At 39.5% G+C, this 21,990-nt stretch overlaps 1 protein-coding gene across 1 annotated transcript in view; it reads left to right on the forward strand.

Moving 5' to 3' along the window:
- The window catches only part of CDKL4 (cyclin dependent kinase like 4), a 55,707-nt gene that overhangs the window by 5,541 nt on the left and 28,176 nt on the right, over positions 1 to 21,990 (forward strand). The window contains exons 2-3 of the mRNA XM_004006004.6: positions 8,359 to 8,582; positions 13,172 to 13,293. Coding sequence (XP_004006053.2) covers positions 8,415 to 8,582; positions 13,172 to 13,293 — 290 coding nt within the window. The 5' untranslated portion in view covers positions 8,359 to 8,414. The remainder of the gene's footprint in view (positions 1 to 8,358; positions 8,583 to 13,171; positions 13,294 to 21,990) is intronic.

A 21,990-nucleotide genomic window follows, 5' to 3' on the forward strand; every position in this document is an offset into this window, starting at 1 on the left:
CTTCTGTTTTGATGGTTATTCCCTCTTGTGATTTTATTTTACATATTGTTATTTCTCCTTTTTTCCTTCATTAAGTTAGGTAATGATTTGTCTATTTTAAATTTTTCAAGGAACCAGGATTTAGGTTTATTAATTCGATCTGTTTTTTGTTTTCTTTGATTTATTAATTTCTATTTCAGTTTATTAATTTATTGTTTCCCTTTTTGTGCTTTACTTTGGTTCATTTTGTATTTGCTTTTCTATATTTTTAAATTTTGGACTTAATTTGTTAATTTTTAACCTTCTATCTTTTTTCTATATGTTTGTTTTGATCTCTGGCTTCTCTTCCCTTTACTGCTTTATGACAGGGTACTTCAACTGTGTTATTATTTTAGATCAGATAGTTGTTTATCATGGGGGTCTGTCCTGCACCTTGAGGAATGTTTAGCAGCATTCCTGGCCTCTGCATACTCATAAAAATATATCTCCAGACCCTGAAAAATTCCCCTGGGGGCCAAAACCAACCCTAGTAGAGAACCACTACTTTAAATGTATCTTCTAGATTTTGATATGTTGTATTTTCATAATCTTTTTTAAAAATTTTATTAGTTTAGTTTGTGTTTCCCTCTTTACCCAAGAGGTATTTAATAGGAGACTTTTTCATTTCTAGGTAGAAGATCTTTTTTTATTTCATGTTTTTAAATTTTGTTCCAATTTCTTGTTTGATATTTTATGACCAGAATGCTAGCTATTTATAATATTTCTACTTTTGAGATTTCCTGATGCTTTCTTTGTGACTTAATATAAAGACTGACACTGAAGCTGAAGATCCAATACCTTGGCCACCTGATGAGAGGAGCCAAGTCATTGGAAAATAACCTGATGCTGGGCAAGATTGAGGTCAGGAGAAGGGGGCGGCAGAGGATGAGGTGGTTGGATGGTATCACTGACTCAACGGACATGAGTTTGAGCAAACTCTGGGAGATAGTGAAGGACAGGGAAGCCTGGGCATGCTGCAGTCCATGGTGTCGCAAAGAGTCAGACATGCCTGAGCAACTGAACAAAAACAGTTTCTGTGACTATTCCCTGTGTGCTTGATAAGAAGGTCTATTCCATATTATCAGAGTATAAAATTAAATTTATATCTGTCCTTTAGGTTCACTTTACTGGTTACATTGTTTGGGTCTTCTGCGTAGTTACGTATTTTTTGTTCACTTGCCTTGTCTCTTACTGAGTGATGTATTTAAGACTCTCATTATTAATTTGTTTCTATAGGTGTCTCCTTGCATGCCCTAGAGTTTCTGCTTTGCAACAGTAATTGCTGTGTTATTTGAGACTGTTACATCTACATTATGAATTTCTGCTCTTAGCATTAAAAACTGCCCCCTTTTGTCATATTTAATACTTTTTTTTTAGCTTTAATTTTACTTTGTCTGATACCAAGATCACAAATTCCTTTCTTATTGTTTCCATTTGTCCTATCTATATACCTTTGCCTGTCTTTTCATTTTTAACCTTTCTGAATCACTTTATTTTAGGTTTGTCTCTTGCACATAGCTTATAACTGGATCTTGTTTTGTGAGCCATACTTAATTTTTTTCTCATTTAATAAATGACTTAAGCCCACTCATATTTACTGATACAACTTATTTTCGTTTCTATTCTGCCATATTGTTTTATGTTATAATTATTATGTGCAGAATGTAAAATTTTCTGAATTTCTCTATGTGTTGTGTTAGATTTATATTTTTTTCAATTTCTTTTGGTATTTTGGAAAGCTTATATTTTTGTTTCAGTAGTTACCTTTAGACTAATGCTTTTTTTTTTTTTTTTTTGGCAGAGCTGCACAGTTTGCAGAATTTTAGTTCCCTGACAGGAAGTGAAACGGCACCAAGTCCTAACCACCAGACTGCCAGAGAATTCCCTAGACTAATACTTTTTTTAAAAAAATTCTCATAGTCCTTGTTTTCTAATTTAACCTTTTGTTCTCTGGTTTGTCAAGTTTTCTCATAATTTTATTGATTTATTTTTTATTTATTTGCTTTTGCCTGTGCTGGGTCTTCGTTACTGTGCGGGCTCTTCTCTAGCTGCAATAGGAGGGGGCTGCTCTTCCGTGCAGTCGTGGACGTCTCACTGCAGTGGTTTTCCCTGTTGCAGAGTATGGGCTTCAGGGCGTGAGGGATGCAGTAGCTGCATCTCACGGGCTCAGTAGCTGTGGCTCCTGCGCTCTGGGGCACAGGCTCGATAGTCGTGGTGTACGGGCTTAGTTGCTCCGTAGCATGTGGGACCTTCCCAGACCAGGGATCAAGCTTGTGTCTCCTGCATTGGCAGGCGGAGTCTTTACCACCAAGTCCCTACGGAAGCCCCCAGTTGCTTTTTGTTTTTCTTAATATATCTTTTTATTCCTGCCCGTTCAGTTATCCATGAACTTAATCTGCTTCCCTTTTCCCCCATTCTTTTAACAAATTTTTAGTTGCATTACTTCCTACATTATCAAAACTGGTAACATCTACAAGTTGTTTTACTTATATATTATTCTTCCACTTTTGTACCTCCCTAGTTTCAGTCTTTGAATACTTTAACTGTATACGAAGTCTTTGAATACACTGAATACATTAAATGTTCACTATAAATCCTTTTGCTGAAGCTTTCCCAGTCAGCTCTTGGTTGGGTGAAAGTTACCCTCTCAGGCTTTTTGAGAAGAGCTCATGAATGTAACATTACTGGAATTCTTGCTTGTTTTACACTGTTTGTCTATTACTTTGAAGGACAGCTTGGCTGAGTTGAAATCCTTGGTTTTCACTTTCTTCCCTTGAATTTCTTCAAAATGCTGCTGCATTCTCACTTTGCGTTGTATGTTGCTCTTGATAAGTTTGATGTCACTCTAATTCCATTACACTGAAGTTATTTAGTCTTTATGGCTGGAGGCTATGACAATATTTTCTTTATCTTAATAGTTTTATTCAAATATGTCTTTGAATTAGTTAGTTGTTCTGAGTTAGTTAGCCAATTACCTGATGGGCCCTTGCAATATGTACATTCAGATCATATTTCCAGAAGTTTTTCTTGGTTTATAGTTCAAATATTGGTTCTATTCCATTATTTTGTCTTATTTCTTAAGGAATTCCAGTTATACTTTTGATGTATCTTCCTTGCCTATCTTCCATTCAACTGCTGTCTCTCTAAACTCTCTTCCTTCTTTCCCCCTCATTTTTAGCCTCTTAACTGCTAGTCTACCTTTCTTTAATTCCCCTTCTTAAATTTTTATTTCTGTTCTCCTGTTGGCATCTTGTTATTTAGTCTCTATTTCTGAGATCATTTTTCTTTCTCTTCTGTCTCTTTCCTGAGTTAAATCAACTATCATTTTATTTTCTTATCAACATTGTTGTGTGTGTGAGTCGCTCAGTTGTGTCTGACTCTTTGCAGCTCATGGACTGTAGCTGACCAGACTCCTCTATCCATGGGATTCTCCAGACAAGAATACTGGTGTGGGGAGCCATTCCCTTCTCCAGGGGATCTTCCTGACCCAGGGATTGAACCCAGGTCTCCCACATGGCAAGCAGGTTCTTCACTGCTGAGCAATCTAAAGTGGTTCTTTCTATCTCCAAATCATTGTTAGAGGATATTTAAATCAGATATTGTGTTAGTTTTCTTCTGCTTCATGGTTAGGTTTTTTGGAAAGTTGTTTTGTTTTTTTATTTTTTCAGTTGCACTGCTCTGCTTGCAAGACCTCAATTCCCCAACCAGGGGTTGAACCCAGGCCACATCAGTGAAAGCTCTGAATGCTAACCACTGGACGGCCAGGGAATTCCCTCAACCTATTTTTTATTCCTTTATCACTATTCCAGTGGAGAAGGAAATGGGAACCCACTCCAGTGTTCTTGCCTGGAAAATCCCATGGACAAAGGAGCCTGGACGGCTACCGTCCATGGGGTCAGCAAGAGTCAGACACAGCTTAAGCCACTTGGCACACACTATTCCAGGGAACTCCCTGGAATGATTTTTATCAGCTGAGATGTTTTATTCTCATTTCTCTTGTCTTCTACTAATAACTTTGTGTGGAGATTACTTTTTTCTATTTTATTTCTTGGGCATGTTTAGGCTTACAGTAATTGACAGCCATCCTAGTTCAAGGAAGCCTGCCTTGCAGCTGTGCTGAAGTGCAGTGCCTCTAAGGGACTGTGCTTTCTTTTCTTAGTGGTTCGAGGAAGGTTTACATATCCTTCTGTTTCAGAATTCCCTTTTGTCTTGCAGAATTGCAAATTTATCCTCTTATTTCTTTTTCCCTTCACTTACCTAGTCTCCGACAAAGACTGAATAAGTCTTTCCCTTCCCTGTTACCCTCCTCTTCCCCAAGAGTAGGACATGTTGACTGATGCCTCCTGGATGCCCTTGTACTTTTAAGTCTCGCCCCTGTAGTGAGTGCTCAGATCTGCCAGGACACTCAGTACTTTCTGCACTTGTAATGTGTTTTTCTCTTCTGAGGAGTGATGCTAAGTCTATCTTAGGCCCTTCTTTTACTCTTCTCTCCTCTTTATAGTTTTTCCAGACCTCACCCCACTCCCATCTTTGCTCTCTGCAAGGGCTTAAAAGGGCAGCTCAAGAGGTATCTTTTCCAGAATTGGGTGTTTATCTTTCTATTTAAGTTTGGACTCCTCTGTCTCCTTATAATGTTGACTATATTGGATTTATGTGGTTTTATTGCTTTAGTTGACTAGACTTGACTAGATTTGGCCACCTCATGCGAAGAGTTGACTCATTGGAAAAGACTCTGATGCTGGGAGGGATTGGGGGCAGGAGGAGAAGAGGACAACAGAGGATGAGATGGCTGGATGGCATCACTGACTTGATGAACATGAGTTTGGGTGAACTCCGGGAGTTGGTGATGGACATGGAGGCCTGGCGTGCTGCAACTCATGGGGTCGCAAAGAGTCGGACACGACTGAGCGACTGAACTGAACTGAACTGATTGCTTTAGTTGACTTCTGTAGCTTTGTGAAAGGTACATGAGAGAGATTCCATTTAAGCTGCTTCCCCTGACCTTGGCTGCCTCAGTTTTCACTGTGCATATCTTGACAAGCCATTTAGGAACTATGTGGAGCAGGTTTGGGAACTTTGGGTAAGGGTAGAGGATTAGAAAGAAGACATTTGATTTAGAATGTATTGATTTTGAGATGTTTCTGTCCATTCATGTGGAGATGTTCATCAAACAGTGAGATATCTGATCTGAACCTCATGTCAGAGATAGGAATTATCGCTTCTATAAACTCTGGTGGAGTCCTAGTAAGCTGGAATTAGAGCCATAAATCCCTTTGTGGAATGCCTGCCTTGTTCTAACGCCTACCAATGTGCTCAGATTCATCTCCTATGAACATATAAGGGCTTTGGAAAACAGATAATATGGAGATGTTACTCAGTTCAATTCAGTTCAGTCACTCAGTCGTGTCCGACTCTGTGACCCCGTGGACTGCAGCACACCAGGCTTCCCTGTCCATCACCAACTCCCAGAGCTTACTTAAACTCACGTCCATCAACTCAGTGATGTTACTAGTAAGGTACTATTTTCTGGTGCTTTATATTATCATATTCAGCAGTTTGGTTGATGTAACAGAGATCTAGATATTATTCTGAGCAATCAGTCTTTGCTGTGGAACCTGTTGAACGAAAAGGAAAATCACAGATCAGTAGATCAGATCACCTACTTGAGAGAAACAAAATAACACATAGACTAAAACTTAATAATTAAGTTTTTTGGCATATTCAAAATTTCCCTCAGTAACTGTAATGCTCATGAAGTAGGTTAAATTCACAAATCTTCAATGTTCTATGCCAATAACTTTCTAAAGCAAGTGCCATTTCTCCTGTCCTCCTCCCAGTCACCCTTTACTTGGCTGCTGGTGGTAGTTTAGTTGCTAAGTCATGTCTGACTCTTGTGACCTCATGGACTATAACCCACTAAGCTTCTCTGTCCATGGGATTCTCCAGGCAAGAATTCTGGACTGGGTTGCCATTTCACTCTCCAGGGGATCTGCCGACTCAGGGATCGGGATCGAACCCATGTCTCCTGCATTGCAAGCAGATTCTTTACTACTGAATCACCGGGGAAGCCCTTTACTTGGCTACAGAAAGACAAATTTATGCATGCTTATACCTAAATGCCTCTAAGATAATAATATCTATTTTTTAAATTTTTTATATTTGTTTTATTGATTTTTTTTAAAATTTGGCTGTGCTCAGTCTTAGTTGCAGCACGTGGAATCTTCAGTCTTTGTTGAAGCATGCGGGATTTTTTTAGTTGCAGCCTGCAGGATCTTTAGCTGTGGCATGCAAACTCTTAGTTCCAGCATGTGGAATCTAGTTCCCTGAACAAGGATTGAACCCAAGCTCCCTGCATTGGGAGCATGAAATCTTAGCTACTGGACCACAAGGAAAGTCTCAAAAATACTTATTTTTAAATACAGTGTAATTAACAGAGTTTTCAGACTATAACCTGTGATGGATTTTCCATGTGTTACTTGAGTGTGTGCTTAAGTTTTCTTCCTTGTATAAGAGAAAATCAAAAAACAACAACACAGAAATGGCATTTGTAAAAGCGCAAATTTTTAAAAGTAGTACTCCTTTGCCTCTTAAATACTTTTCCCAGTTGTGTATTTTTATGGTTGCAAGCAAGAGTAGATGATTTCTTTCTCCACTGAGATACTCTTTAGATGGAAAAGGCAATAATAGTGAAATTAAAAGAAAAAAAAAAGTGTACTCATTTGAAACATGATAATTTTTTTAAGTGATTGGCTCTTTCACTTGACATTGTATTAATCTGAATACCTGGATAAAGTGGTTCTTCAAATTGTGCGTTCTTTTGAATTCACCAAAAGGCCGTGTAGTGTTGTGATTCAAATTATGGTCTCTGGAACCCTACTTCCTGAGTTCTCGTTCCATGCTACCTTTACTGTGCCTGCTTTCTCATCTGTATAATTGAATAAAAATAACACCTACTTCATAAAAATTTGTGCAGATGATGTGTGATTTGCATGGAACAATGTTGTTTAATTGCTAACTATTACTGTGAGATTATATCAACAAGATTCTGGGGTGGGATTTTTGAGACTACTTAGAATTTGTGTATCTTTAATTACTAGATGTATATGTTTAATTATGTTGGCTTCATGTATTACTTAGTGTGTCAACCAGTTACCACAAAACTGATGGATATATGGTGCAAGACAGAAACATCAAAGCTAGTATTATCATAGAAGTCTCTATGGACATGAAAGCATTCATGAAGAATTACAGCTGCCTTAATTTTTGTGCTTTTTTATTATTTTTCTTCAGTTCAGTTCAGTCGCTCAGTCGTGTCCGACTCTTTGCGACCCCATGAATCGCAGCATGCCAGGCCTCCCTGTCCATCACCATCTCCCGGAGTTCACTCAGACTCGCGTCCATCGAGTCGGTGATGCCATCCAGCCATCTCATCCTCTGTCGTCCCCTTCTCCTCCTGCCCCCAATCCCTCCCAGCATCAGGGTCTTTTCCAATGAGTCAGCTCTCAACTCTTCGCATGAGGTGGCCAAAGTACTGGAGTTTCAGCTTTAGCATCACTCCTTCCAAAGAACACCCAGGATTGATCTCCTTTAGGACAGACTGGTTGGATCTCCTTGCAGTCCAAGGGACTCTCAAGAGTCTTCGCCTTAGGATCTAAGAATTTTAGGATCCATTCCTCCATACATGTAAAAGCTAGGGGCGATAAATGATACTCTAGAAAGGTTTTGTTAGTGTTTTTAATGGCCGCTTTGTTCAGCAGCCGTCTTTCTTCTGTCCACCAGGTGGCAGTAGAGCACTTTGTATGCATACCATGCCATGTTCCCCCTCTTTGTAGCCTGCAGTATTGACCTGGAGAAGGGAAACGCTACCCACTCCAGTATTCTGGCCTAGAGAATTCTATGGACTATACAGTCCATGGGGTCACAAAGTCGGACACGACTGAGTGACTTTCGCTTTCGCTATTGACCTGAAATAGGACCAGAAAGATAAACACCATACACCAGAGTGTGCAGTGTTCCTTCAGCTGGGTTTTACAGCATCATATTTTAAACATTTTATTGAGGATAATGACAACAATAGATTGGATAAGATTCCTTTCCACAAATTCTTTTAGCTCAACTGAAGTACACACAAACCCATGATAAGAAACATATGTGGAATCTTTGCAGTAGCTGGAATAGGACTTAACTGAATTAACGAAACAATCTCCAGATATTTTTTTAGTGTATTTAAGTTTAAATGGAAATAAACCTTTGGCATCCAGGGCAAATTAGTTTTAGGTGGTAAACTGTGAGAGCCCTATGCTTGGTAACGTGATTAAGCCTAGTCATCTTATTTTCCAGGTGCAACACGACGCTGCAAGTCAATCAGTACAGAAATTTAAATCACTTCAACACCAATGGAGAAGTATGAAAAATTAGCTAAGATTGGGGAGGGGTCTTATGGGGTTGTATTCAAATGCAGAAACAAAACCTCGGGACAAGTGGTAGCTATTAAAAAATTTGTGGAATCTGAAGATGATCCTGTCGTTAAGAAAATAGCTCTAAGAGAAATACGCATGTTAAAGGTAAGTTAACTTCCTTTGTACATCTATAATACCACAGTACTGGACCAAACGGGTATGCCAAAATTACAAAGAATTTTAAAGTGATTTTTTTTTTTTCTGTTGGACTTAAATTCCTCTGTGTCAGCAACTCTGTAAATAGATCATCACTTTGGGCTTTGGCCACTCTGATTTTTTTTTTTTTTTAATTTTTTTATTTTTTAAATTTTAAAATCTTTAATTCTTACATGCATTCCCAAACATGAACCCCCCTCCCACCTCCCTCCCCATAACATCTTTCTGGGTCATCCCCATGCACCAGCCCCAAGCATGCTGCATCCTGCGTCAGACATAGACTGGCGATTCAATTCACATGATAGTATACATGTTAGAATGTCATTCTCCCAAATCATCCCACCCTCTCCCTCTCCCTCTGAGTCCAAAAGTCCGTTATACACATCTGTGTCTCTTTCCCTGTCTTGCATACAGGGTCGTCATTGCCATCTTCCTAAATTCCATATATATGTGTTAGTATACTGTATTGGTGTTTTTCTTTCTGGCTTACTTCACTCTGTATAATCGGCTCCAGTTTCATCCATCTCATCAGAACTGATTCAAATGAATTCTTTTTAACGGCTGAGTAATACTCCATTGTGTATATGTACCACAGCTTTCTTATCCATTCATCTGCTGATGGACATCTAGGTTGTTTCCATGTCCTGGCTATTATAAACAGTGCTGCGATGAACATTGGGGTACATGTGTCTCTTTCAATTCTGGTTTCCTCGGTGTGTATGCCCAGAAGTGGGATTGCTGGGTCATAAGGTAGATCTATTTGCAATTTTTTAAGGAATCTCCACACTGTTTTCCATAGTGGCTGTACTAGTTTGCATTCCCACCAACAGTGTAGGAGGGTTCCCTTTCTCCACACCCTCGCCAGCATTTATTGCTTGCAGATTTTTGGATCGCAGCCATTCTGACTGGTGTGAAGTGGGACCTCATTGTGGTTTTGATTTGCATTTCTCTAATAATGAGTGATGTTGAGCATCTTTTCATGTGTTTGTTAGCCATCCGTATGTCTTCTTTGGAGAAATGTCTATTTAGTTCTTTGGCCCATTTTTTGATTGGGTCGTTTATTTTTCTGGAGTTGAGCTGCAGAAGTTGCTTGTATATTTTTGAGATTAGTTGTTTGTCAGTTGCTTCATTTGCTATTATTTTCTCCCATTCAGAAGGCTGTCTTTTCACCTTGCTTATATTTTCCTTTGTTGTGCAGAAGCTTTTAATTTTAATTAGATCCCATTTGTTTATTTTTGCTTTTATTTCCAGAATTCTGGGAGGTGGATCATAGAGGATCCTGCTGTGATTTATGTCTGAGAGTGTTTTGCCTATGTTCTCCTCTAGGAGTTTTATAGTTTCTGATCTTACATTTAGATCTTTAATCCATTTTGAGTTTATTTTTGTGTGCGGTGTTAGAAAGTGATCTAGTTTCATTCTTTTACAAGTGGTTGACCAGTTTTCCCAGCACCACTTGTTAAAGAGATTGTCTTTGGCCACTCTGATATTTAAGTGCTATTATGAGTACAGCCATAGATTGTTCAAATTTTGATTGTTAAAAATTCATTCTGGTTGGTAAATATTCAGTGTCCTAAGTCCCCTCATCCCCAGTGTTTATCCTCCCCTTCAGCCCTGGCCTTTCCTCCACCCAAGTCCTTCTCCCCATAAACCAGCAACTAAAAGGGCTTTTTGTGGTACAGAGGGACCCACGGGCTGCATCAGAGTGCCTATAGTCATCGATCTGGTTTGGGCCCACCTGAGCTCCACTGATTCTTAGACACAGTGACTGTCACCCTCAGCTATGTATACATGCTTTGCACAAAGCCTTTACATTGTTTTTAAAATCTTTAAAACAACATAGGGTTTAATATGGAAGATTCACAAGTTCTCTATGCAAATTTTTTCTTATCCTAAAAAATCTTACAGTTTAGAGCTGTAAGAGAGCTTAGAGATGCTTCTCGTGCGACACCCTGATTTTATAGGGGAGGAACCTGAGACAAAGGGCAGTGCACCGGAATCCCCTGAGGACCTCGTCGGAATGCAGATTCTGAGTCCAGGTCTAGGGTCAGCCTGAGATTCCATGTTTCCAACAAACTCCCTGATGGCACAGATGCCGCTCGTCTGTGGACCACACTTTGAGTAGCAGAAGTATGATTTCCTCAGGAACACACAGCTCACCATTGCTTTTTGGAATATGTCACCTGCTTACAGGAAAACCCCAGAAATCCAGGTTTTCAAGGGAGACAAAACTCCCTTCCCTTTAAAAACATTTGTAGCAGGTTTCCTCAACTAAAATGTTTTAGCATTTTGTTTAAAATATGACTTGATATGCACGGAGTTTTCAAGAGCACCATCCATCCTGGTTTTAAAACAGTTCCCTGTTACCTCGTGGCCAGCAGAGAGTGCTGATCAGACACTCAGCTCATCACAGACAAACTGGGTGTGTCTGAACCTGGCAGTGGGTTGTTTTCTAACAGGAAAGCTTTTTATGCACACACTCCTACCAACCCTTCAGGTACAGTTAATGCTCGGGTAGCACCTCCTGGGTTACAAGTGTCCAATTTAAGGGTGCACTTGAAGGTTAAAAATAGCCAGATTCCAACTCACTTTGGTCTCCAGTGATGGCTGTCTGATGGTAAAGAATCTGCCTGCAATGCAGGAGACCCAGGTTCAATCCCTGGGTTGGGAAGATCCCCTGGAGACGGGAATGGCTACCCAGTCCAGTACTCTTGCCTGGAGAATCCCATGGACGGAGGAGCCTGGCGGGCTGCAGTCCATGGGGTCACACAGAGTAGGACGCCACTGAGCGGCTAAGCATGATGGCTCTCAGAAGGTGCGTCTCTCCTGTCTCTGGTATGTTTCACCCACCTGCGCCCTGAAGAGATCCCTTGCGTGATAAACCTACCTTACTTTCCTCACATGCTTCTCCTATTTAATTTTCCTTTGGTTTCCTCCTCCTTACTACTTGTTTTTCTTTACACAAGTCGCTGTTTTCTGATCTAAGTTCATTTGATTTGCAAAGAAGATGTAAATTGCCAATCTACTCAAAGACAGAGCTGAAAACCTTGCCAGCACATCCAGCCTCAGTACCTGGGCATCCCTGACTCTTGATAGAGACTGCTAGCTCCCAGTCTGCAGTTTTGGCCTCAGCACGAAGCGTCTGGCTTACCTGTGTGCCCTGTTCCCTCCACTGTTTGCCTTTCTGCTCTTGTGGGTGGTGGAGCACATAGGAAACAAATTGATCTGCTGCTCTGGGTGTATAGTTAATGTGTAATGCGTTCCCTTTCCCCACGCTGTTGAGCAGCAGGCACATAGTCACAGGGTGATACTTTTTGTTCTGGGTTTTTGTTTTTGTTTTTTTTTGGTTGGTTGGTTTTTTTTTTTCTTTTTCTTTTTCTTGTTTTGATCAAGGCATGCTTACAGATAAGAGAGAGTATACTGTACAAGTCACGGTACTTTAAGCCTCTCTACCAGGCCTGCAAAATATTCGTTGAGTTTCTACAATATACAAAATACTACATATCTTTCTGAGTAAGTGGTGTCTAGGGTTTGGAAAGTTAATTCATCTACTGTACTGGGAAAACAACAGGAAGATGACTCAAAAGTAGGAGTGATCAGATGTCCCGGTTTATAGCTTCTGTCCCAGTGTTCAGTGTGGTTAGCATCCCTTTTTGTCTGGCTAGCATTTTCTTTCAAAAGTGTACTAGTTCACATGTGAAATTATACAGTCACCCTGCCTATAGGCAGAGTGACCATATATGCCGATTTGCCTGGGACAGTCCTGGTTTATACTCGTTACCCTGGTTGGGTGATAAATAATGTAGTTACTTTAGTGATATTATCTTACTTAATCGGGGTTTTTCCTTTGATTTGCAACATTGTGAAATGCTTGTGAAAGGCAGCCTTGTGAAATGCTTCAGTCCGGGAATTGAATTTAAGTCATTAAACATCTCAGCATAAGAGAGAACAAGAAAATCAAAGAAGAGAGCTGAAAATTTGATAAATTTAGACACAGACTAACTAACCATAGGGATTCCTAGAATATGTAGTTATTTCAGATTCGAGGGTTCAGATCTAGTCTTTCTGAGCACAACACTAAAATCCAGGCTGGATATAAATGCAGCTATTTACATTAAATCTGTGACAATATATAAGCTAAATGGGTATTGATGATTTTTATAGTCTTTTACTCAATAATTCTGTTACCATTCTATATTCAGATCATCTTACAACTTGTGTATTTAGAATTTCCACTAAATTCATAAAGCATTTTTAATTTTACTGCTTATATTTTAAGTTGTACTTTGCTATCTCCAGAGAGATTCAAGCAGCTTAGTTACCCTTTACTATGGGGTATGTTAGATAAATTCTTTCTTCCAGCTTTAAGATTCTTTGGTACTTACTAAGAGTAGTTCCTCTTTTGAGTAACTGTAATAATTGTTAGCAAGAAATGCAAAGAGAAAGATGAGCAAAGCCTTTGCTCTTAAAATTGTAAGGGGTCTAGGAGAAACTATTACAAGAAGTGAATCACCAACCTTTGTATTTCAATTCCTTTGCAGCAATTAAAACACGCAAATCTTGTGAACCTCATTGAGGTGTTCAGGAGAAAAAGGAAAATGCATTTAGTCTTTGAATACTGTGATCACACACTTTTAAATGAGCTGGAAAGAAACCCAAACGGGTAAGTAATATAGAAAAATGAAGTTCTGCTGGCTGGTTCCCAGTTTCATTATATGTGGGATTCAGTTTAGTTCAGTTCCGTCGCTCAGTCGTGTCCAGCATTTTGCGACCCCATGGACCGCAGCACACCAGGCCTCCCTGTCCATCACCAACTCCCAGAGTTCACTCAGACTCACGTCCATCAAGTCAGTGATGCCATCCAGCCATCTCATCCTCTGTCTTCCCCTTCTCATCCTGCCCCCAATCCCTCCCAGCATCAGGGTCTTTTCAAATGAGTCAGCTCTTCGCATCAGGTAGCCAAAGAATTGGAGTTTCAGATTCAGCATCAGTCCTTCCAATGAACACCCAGGACTGATGGACTGGTTGGATCTCCTTGCAGTCCAGGGGACTCTGAAGAGTCTTCTCCAACACCACAGTTCAAAAGTATCAATTCCTTGGCACTCAGCTCTCTTTATAGTCCAACTCTCACATTCATACATGACCACTGGAAAACCATAGCCTTGACTAGACGGACCTTTGTTGACAAAGTAATGTCTCTGCTTTTCAGTATGCTGTCTAGGTTGGTCATAACTTTTCTTCCAAGGAGTAACCGTTTTTTAATTTCATGGCTGCAATTGCCATCTGCAGTGATTTTGGGACCCAGAAAAATAAAGTCAATCACTATTTCCACTGTTTCCCTATCTATTTGCCATGAAGTGATGGAACCAGATGCCACGATCTACATTTTCTGAATGTTGAGCTAAAAGTCAACTTTTTCACTCTCCTCTTTCACTTTCATCAAGAGGCTCTTTAGTTCTTCTTCACTTTCTGCCATAAGGGTGGTATCATCTGCATATCTGAGGTTATTGATATTTCTCCCAGCAGTCTTGATTCCGGGTTGAGCTTTATCCAGCCCATCATTTTGCATGATGTCCTCTGCATATAAGTTAAATAAGCAGGATGACAATATACAGCCTTGACATACTCCTTTCCTGATTTTGAACCAGTCTGTTGTTCCATGTCCAGTTCTAACTATTCCTTCTTGACCTGCATACAGATTTCTCAGCAGGCAGGTCAAGTGGTCTGGTATTCCCATCTCTTTCAGAATTTTCCACAGTTTATTGTGATCCACACAGTCGAAGGCTTTGGCATAGTCAATAAAGCAGAAGTAGATATTTTTTTGGAACTCTCCTGCTTTTTTGATGATCCAACAGATGTTGGCAATTTCTGGTTCCTCTGCCTTTTCTAAAACCAGCTTGAACGTCTGGAAGTTCACAGTTCACATACTGTTGAAGCCTGGCTTGGAGAACTTTGAGCATTACTTTGCTAGCGTGAGAGATGAGTGCAATTGTGCAGTAGTTTGAGCATTCTTCGGCATTGCCTTCTTTGGGATTGGAATGAAAACTGACCTTTTCCAGTCCTGTGGCCACTGCTGAGTTTTCCAAGTTTCCTGGCATATTGAGTGCAGCACTTTCACAGCATCATCTTTCAGTATTTGAAATAGCTCAGCTGGAATTCCATCACCTCCACTAGCTTTGTTCGTAGTGATGCTTCCTAAGGCCCACTTGACTTCACATTCCAGGATGTCTAGCTCTAGGCGAGTGATCACACCATTGTGATTATGTGGGTCATTAAGACCTTTTTTGTACAGTTCTTCTGTGTATTCTTGTCACTTCTTCTTAATATCTTATGCATCTATTAGGTCCATACCATTTCTGTCCTTTATTATGCCTATCTTTGCATGAAATGTTCCCTTGGTATTTCTAATTTTCTTGAAGAGATCTCTAGTCTTTCCCGTTCTATTGTTTTCCTCTATTTCTTTGCACTGATCACTGAGGAAGTCTTTTTTATCTCTCCTTGCTATTCTTTGGCACTCTGTACTCAAATGGGTATATCTTTCCTTTTCTCCTTTACCTTTTGCTTCTCTTCTTTTCTCAGCTATTTGTAAGGCCTCCTCAGACAACCATTTTGCCTTTTTGCATTTCTTTTTCTTGGGGATGGTCTTGATCACTGCCTCCTGTACAATGTCACAAACCTCCATCCGTAGTTCTTCAGGCACTCTATCAGATCTAATCTCTTGACTCTATTTGTCACTTCCACTGTATAATCATAAGGGATTTGATTTAGGTTATATCTGAATGGTCTAGTGGTTTTCCCTACTTTTTTCAATTTAAGTCTGAATTTGGCAATGAGGAGTTCATGATCTGAGTCACAGTCAGTTCCAAGTCTTGTTTTTGCTGACTGTATAGAACTTCTCCATCTTTGGCTGCAAAGAATATAATCAATCTGATTTCTGTATTGACCATCTGGTGATGTCCATGTGTAGAGTCTTCTCTTGTGTTATTGGGAGAGGGTGTTTGCTATGACCACTGCGTTCTCTTGACAAAACTCAATTAGCCTTTGCCCTGCTTCATTCTGTACTCCAAGGCCAAATTTGCCTATTGCTCCAGGTAGCTCTTGACTTCCTACGTTTGCATTCCAGTCCCCTATAATGAAAAGGACATCTTTTGGGGGTGTTAGTTCTAAAAGGTCTTGTTGGTCTTCATAGAACCATTCAACTTCAGCTTCCTCAGCATTACTGGTCGAGGCATAGACTTGGATTACCGTGATAGTGAATGGTTTGCTTTGGAAACGAACAGAGATCATTCTGTCGTTTTGAGATTGCATCCAAGTACTGCATTTCAGGCTCTTGATGACTATGATGGCTACTCCGTTTATTTTAAGGGATTCTTGCCCACAGTAGTAGATATAATGATCATCTGAGTTAAATTCACCCATTCCAGTCCATTTTAGTTCACTGATTCCTAAAATCTCGATGTTCACTCTTGCCATCTCCTGTTTGACCACTTCCAATTTGCCTGGATTCATGGACCTAACATTCCAGGTTCCCATGCAATATTGCTCTTTACAGCATTGGACTTTACTTCCATCACCAGTCACATCCACAACTGGGTGTTGTTTTTGCTTTGGCTCCATCTCTTCATTCTTTCTGTAGCTATTTCTCCACTGATCTCCAGTAGATATTGGGCACCTACCGAGGAATTAATCTTTCAGTGTCCTATCTTTTTGCCTTTTCATACTGTTCGTGGGGTTCTCAAGGCAAGAATATTGAAGTGTGGGATTAATGACGGCAAACTTCAGATCTGAGCCCCTTTCTGCTCGTTTGCATCTGCTGGCTCCTTCTCTCCAATCTCAGGATGTGCTCAAAGGGCAAATGAATATTAACCAAATGAATATTAACCTAGGGTAATAATGTATCGTATTTAATAGACAAATCTACTGCAAATATAAATTACAGTGTATTTCAAAGCTAAGTTATATGTTGGATTGTCCGAATTCAAGGAATGAACCATAGTTCTTTCATATAATCCACTGAAGTTAAAGGAGAAAAAATACATGTTTAATAAAATTTGAAAAGTCAGTTGATAAATTCAACATCTTCTCCCAATTATTTGGTGGAAAAGAACCTTAGCAAACTAGAACTAAAATACTTTCTTTATACACACACACACACACACACACACACACACACAACTTTTCCAGATTGACCGCAAATTTTATATTCAATGGTAAAACACTAGAGAAGCCATCATTAAAGTGAGAAATAAAACATGAGAACTCTAGCCAGCATAATGTTCTGAGAAAAACAAATAGGATTTAAAACTTTGGAAAACAAGGTAAAATTTCCATTATTTGCATGATATTATTGTAGGCTAACAAAATTACCTAGAGTTACTAAAACAAATGGAATTCAGTGTGTATATATATATATATTCACATGTATATGTGTGTATGTATATATATATACACATATATGTGTGTTTGTACAGCACTCTAAATTCTGTACACAAAAAGTAATAGCTTTTGTATCAGTCAGTACTTTAGAAAATCTAATGGAAAAGGATCCCATTCAAATGTCAACAACAAAAATGTTTAGGAATAAAGATACAAAAGAAATGTTAAAACTCTGCCTAAAAACAATTATAAAGCTGAGATACACAAAGGATTTTATTTAAATGAACATATATTTCTGGATGGAAGTATTCTTTATTATATTTTGGCTTCCTTCCTGATTTATTTATTGCACAAAAATCTAATCAGAATGCCAATGTTTTTTTTTCCTTTGTGAATTTATTTTTCAATTGAATGATAATTGCTTTATAGAATTTTGTTATTTTCTGTCAAACTTCAACATGAATCAGCCATAGGTTTTTGTTTTTAACTTGAGAAAGTTCAACTAAACCAAGAAATTTTTTAAAGAAAAAGAAATGCAACTTCAACTGCCAAATAACGTCATATTAGTTTTAGAGAGTACCTTTGACAAAAAAGTATGTAAACAGAACTAAAAAAGAAGTGGCAAATTGGGTAAATCTTTGCCAGATGAAAAATTAATATCATTTCATACGTACTGAAGTGACTTAGCAGCAGCAGCAGCATACCTACATATGTAGATTTTGCAAATCAAATTTCTAAAAAGATTCAGTTCAGTTCAGTTCAGTCGCCCAGTTATGTCTGACTCTTTGCGACCCCATGAATCGCAGCATGCTAGGCCTCCCTGTCCATCACCAACTACTGGAGTCCACCCAAACCCATATCCATTGAGTCAGTGATGCCATCCAACCATCTCATCCTCTGTCATCCCCTTCTCCTCCTGCCCCCTATCCCTCCCAGCATCAGGGTCTTTTCTTCACATGAGGTAGCCAAAGTATTGGAGTTTCAGCTTCAATATCAGTCCTTCCAAAGAACACCCAGGATTGATCTCCTTTAGGACAGACTGGTTGGATCTCCTTGCAGTCCAAGGGACTCTCAAGAGTCTTCCCCAACACCGCAGTTCAAACCATCAATTCTTCTGTGCTCAGCCTTCTTTATAGTCCAACTCTCACATCCATACATGACCATTGGAAAAACCATAGCCTTGACTAGACAGACCTTTGTTGGCAAAGTAATGTCTCTGCTTTTGAATATGCTGTCTAGGTTGGTCATAACTTTTCTTCCAAGGAGTAAGCGTCTTTTAATTTCATGGCTGCAGTCACCATCTGCAGTGATTTTGGAGCACAGAAAAATAAAGTCAGCCACTGTTTCCACTGTTCTCCCATCTATTTGCCATGAAGTGATGGGACCGGATGCCATGATCTTAGTTTTCTGAATGTTGAGCTTTAAGCTAACTTTTTCACTCTCCTCTTTCACGTTCATCAAGAGGCTTTCTAGTTCCTCTTCACTTTCTGCCATAAGGGTGGTGTCATCTGCATATCTGAGGTTATTGATATTTCTACCGGCAATCTTGATTCCAGCCTGTGCTTCTTCCAGCCCAGCGTTTCTCTTGATGTACTCTGCATGTAAGTTAAATAAGCAGGGTGACAATATATAGCCTTGACGTACTCTTTTCCCAATTTTGAACCAGTCTGTTGTTCCATGTCCAGTTCTAACTGTTGCTTCTTGACCTGCATACAGATTTCTCTGTATGAAAATCTCTGTAGGAGGCAGGTAAGGTGGTCAGGTATTCCCATCTCTTTAAGAATTTTCCACAGTTTGTTGTGATATACACAGTCAAAGGCTTTAGTGTAGTTAATGAAGCAGAGTAGGTGTTTTCCTGGAATTACCTTGCTTTTCTATGATCTAGTAGATGTTGGCAATTTGATCTCTGGTTCCTCTGCCTTTTCTAAATCTAGCTGGTACACCTGGAAGTTCTTGGTTTATGTACTGTTGAAGCCTAGCTTGAAGTATATTTTAGCATTATATTGCTAGCATGTTTAATGAGTTCAGTTGTGCAGTAGTTTGAACATTCTTTGGCATTGCCCTTGTTTGGGATAGAAAGAAAACTGACCTTTTCCAGTCCTGTGGCCACTGCTGAGTTGTCCAAATTTGCTGGCATACTGAGTGCAGCACTTTCACAGCATCATCTTCCAGGATTTGAAATAGCTCAACTGGAATGCCATCACCTCCACTAGCTTTGTTCAGTGATGCTTTCTAAGGCCCACTTGACTTTCACATTCCAGGATGTCTGGCTCTACATGAGTGATCGCATCATCGTGATTATCTGGGTCGTGAAGATCTTTTTGTACAGTTCTTCTGTGTATTCTTGCCACCTCTTCTTAATATCTTCTGCTTCTGTTAGGTCTATACCATTTCTGTCCATTATTTTGCCCATCTTTGCATGAAATATTCCCTTGGCATCTCTAATTTCCTAATTTTACTTTTAAAATAGAAATTAATTTTCAAGACTTCCCTGGAGGTCCTGTGGCTAAGACCCTGTGCTTCCAGTGCAGAGGGTGTGGGTTCCATCCCTGGTTGGGGAACTAAGATCCCACATGCCTCAAGGTGTAACCAAAAAAAAAAAATTTCTTAATAATTTAAAAAACGATTAAAGGAATGAATTAATTCATATCTCAACTTTTAAGCTAAATAGGGTTTGTATATTGGCTTTAGAGGACAGATTTGTTGTTTAATTTAAATATAAATTAATTTATAAATTAACATACATTTTCATAAAGTTAGACATGGATGCTTAACATCATGCATTGTTCAAGGCCCTGAAAATAAAACCTATAATACACTCAATACATGTACCGGTTTAATTGGACTGAACATCTCTGTCTTCTTTTTGTGGAAGGAAGGAAGTCTGCTGCCTGTAGGACTTAGCGTATGCTGTTCCTCCTAATTTTGTCCTCTTTCCCTATCTGTATCATTACCTCTAAAATGTGAAATCCTAGACATTCTGACTATCTCTGAGATTCCTTTTTCTTAATGGTATTGCTTCCCTCTGAATATCCATGAAATTTTGTTTTCCTCCCTGTTATGGTACTTGGCACTTACTACCTTACAAGTTTTTAAGTGTATACTCTCTCTTCCTTTGAGTGCAGAACTCATATCTGAATTCATCCTAATAGCCTCCTTAGTGTGGAGCATGCTTTGATTCATTCATTCACTTCAGAAATATTTTAATGAACACTTCTGCTAGTGCAGAGGCTAGAAAGATATAATGGCACAATCCTGTGCTCAAGAAGCTTAAAATCTAGTGAAGAAACCGATACTCAAACTAGCCATTACATATGACAGTAAAGACTGAGTTACCAACAGTGCTTTGGATACATAAGAAGAACAGCTCCAGCATCTGTTGGTCCCGGGGAATCAGGGAAGTTTCTGCACAGAAGGACACATTTGGGCTGAGACTTTGAAAAGGGGAAGAACTGGCCGGGTGGGCGATCTTGGTGGAATGGTGGAATGCACAGATGCAAGAAAGAACAAGACATATTTGAGTAACTCATTTGTCTTGTATGTATTTAGCAACCACGAGGATCTCTGAATTACCCTGCTTTCCTTTGGAAAGTGTATTTGGTGTATTTAGTGTGAGGAGGGCATGGTAACCCACTCCAGTGCTCTTGCCTGGAGGATCCCCATGGACAGAGGAGCCTGGTAGGCTACAGTTCACGGGGTCGCAAAGAATCAGACACAGCTGCGCAGCTAAGCACAGCACAGTGTGTTTTACTAGTGTATTTAGCAGTGCCGGTGTGTACAGCATGCTCTGGGTCAGCCCTAAGACTTGGATCTACATGAAGGAATGCAAATAGGCACAATTTGCATTGTATCCCCAGGATACACCAGTCTTTCTATGAAATACTGGCTACTTCCAGATAACTATGATTAATTTAAAATATTTGTCTGCTTTCACTCCCTCCCAAAATCTATAAATCCGAAAGAGTATAAACCCAATGAATGGCAAACAGAGGGAAACAACTAAACAGCATACATACCAAGCCTATTGGACCATTGTTTGTTCAGTAGCTAAGTTGTATCCGACTGTTTGCAACACCATGGACTGCAGCACGCCTGGCTTCCCTGTCCCAGAGCCTGCACAAACTCTTATAGTCGGTGATGCCATCCAACCGGCTCATCCTGTCGCCCCCTTCTCCTCCCGCCCTCAATCTTTCCCAGCATCAGGGTCTTTTTAGGGGAGTCGGCTGTTCGTATCAGGTGGCCAAAGTATTGGAGCTTCAGCTTCATTGTTTATCAGGGTAAATTCACAGTTTGAAGAAATAACCGGTCTGTAGATATGATGATCAAGGTAATGGATGTTTGGAATGAGCTGTGAGATGGTGAGATTGTCTAGAGACTTGAGGATTAAATTATATCACAAAGAAGAGCTAATTTAACACTGAAGTAAGATGGTGAAAATGTACTGCTTCCCCTGCCAAATGAAAGCATCTGGTTTCCTCTACTTTTTTAGTAGAGGAAAAGCATTTGTTAGATCAATAGCTGCAGAGTAAGCCCTGAGACTGTGTTTGAGTTGCTGCAGTTAAGAAACTACATGTTGAGAGGGTGGGATGATTTGGGAGAATGGCATTGAAACATGTATAATATCATATATATATATATATATATATATATAAAAGAAACTACATGTACCAACACAATATTGTAAAGCAATTATCCTCCAATTAAAAATAAATAAAGTAGAAAAAAGGGGGTGGGAGGGAGGTTCCAGAGGGAGGGGACATATGCATATCTATGGCTGATTCAAGTTGATGTATAGAAGAAACTACATGTATGTAAAGCAGCTGCAACTGGTGTCATCTGATTAAATGTGAAATAATACATTCCCATTCTCTCAAATCCTTCTCTGTTCAAAATCGGTCCAGTAGGTAGGTTACTTCGTAATGTGATAGAAATTATCACCTACCAACAGGAAAGATTTCCCTTCACTGTCACTGCACTATACATA

Source organism: Ovis aries, chromosome 3 (assembly GCF_016772045.2).
Source record: "Ovis aries strain OAR_USU_Benz2616 breed Rambouillet chromosome 3, ARS-UI_Ramb_v3.0, whole genome shotgun sequence".
Taxonomy (NCBI): domain Eukaryota; kingdom Metazoa; phylum Chordata; class Mammalia; order Artiodactyla; family Bovidae; genus Ovis; species Ovis aries.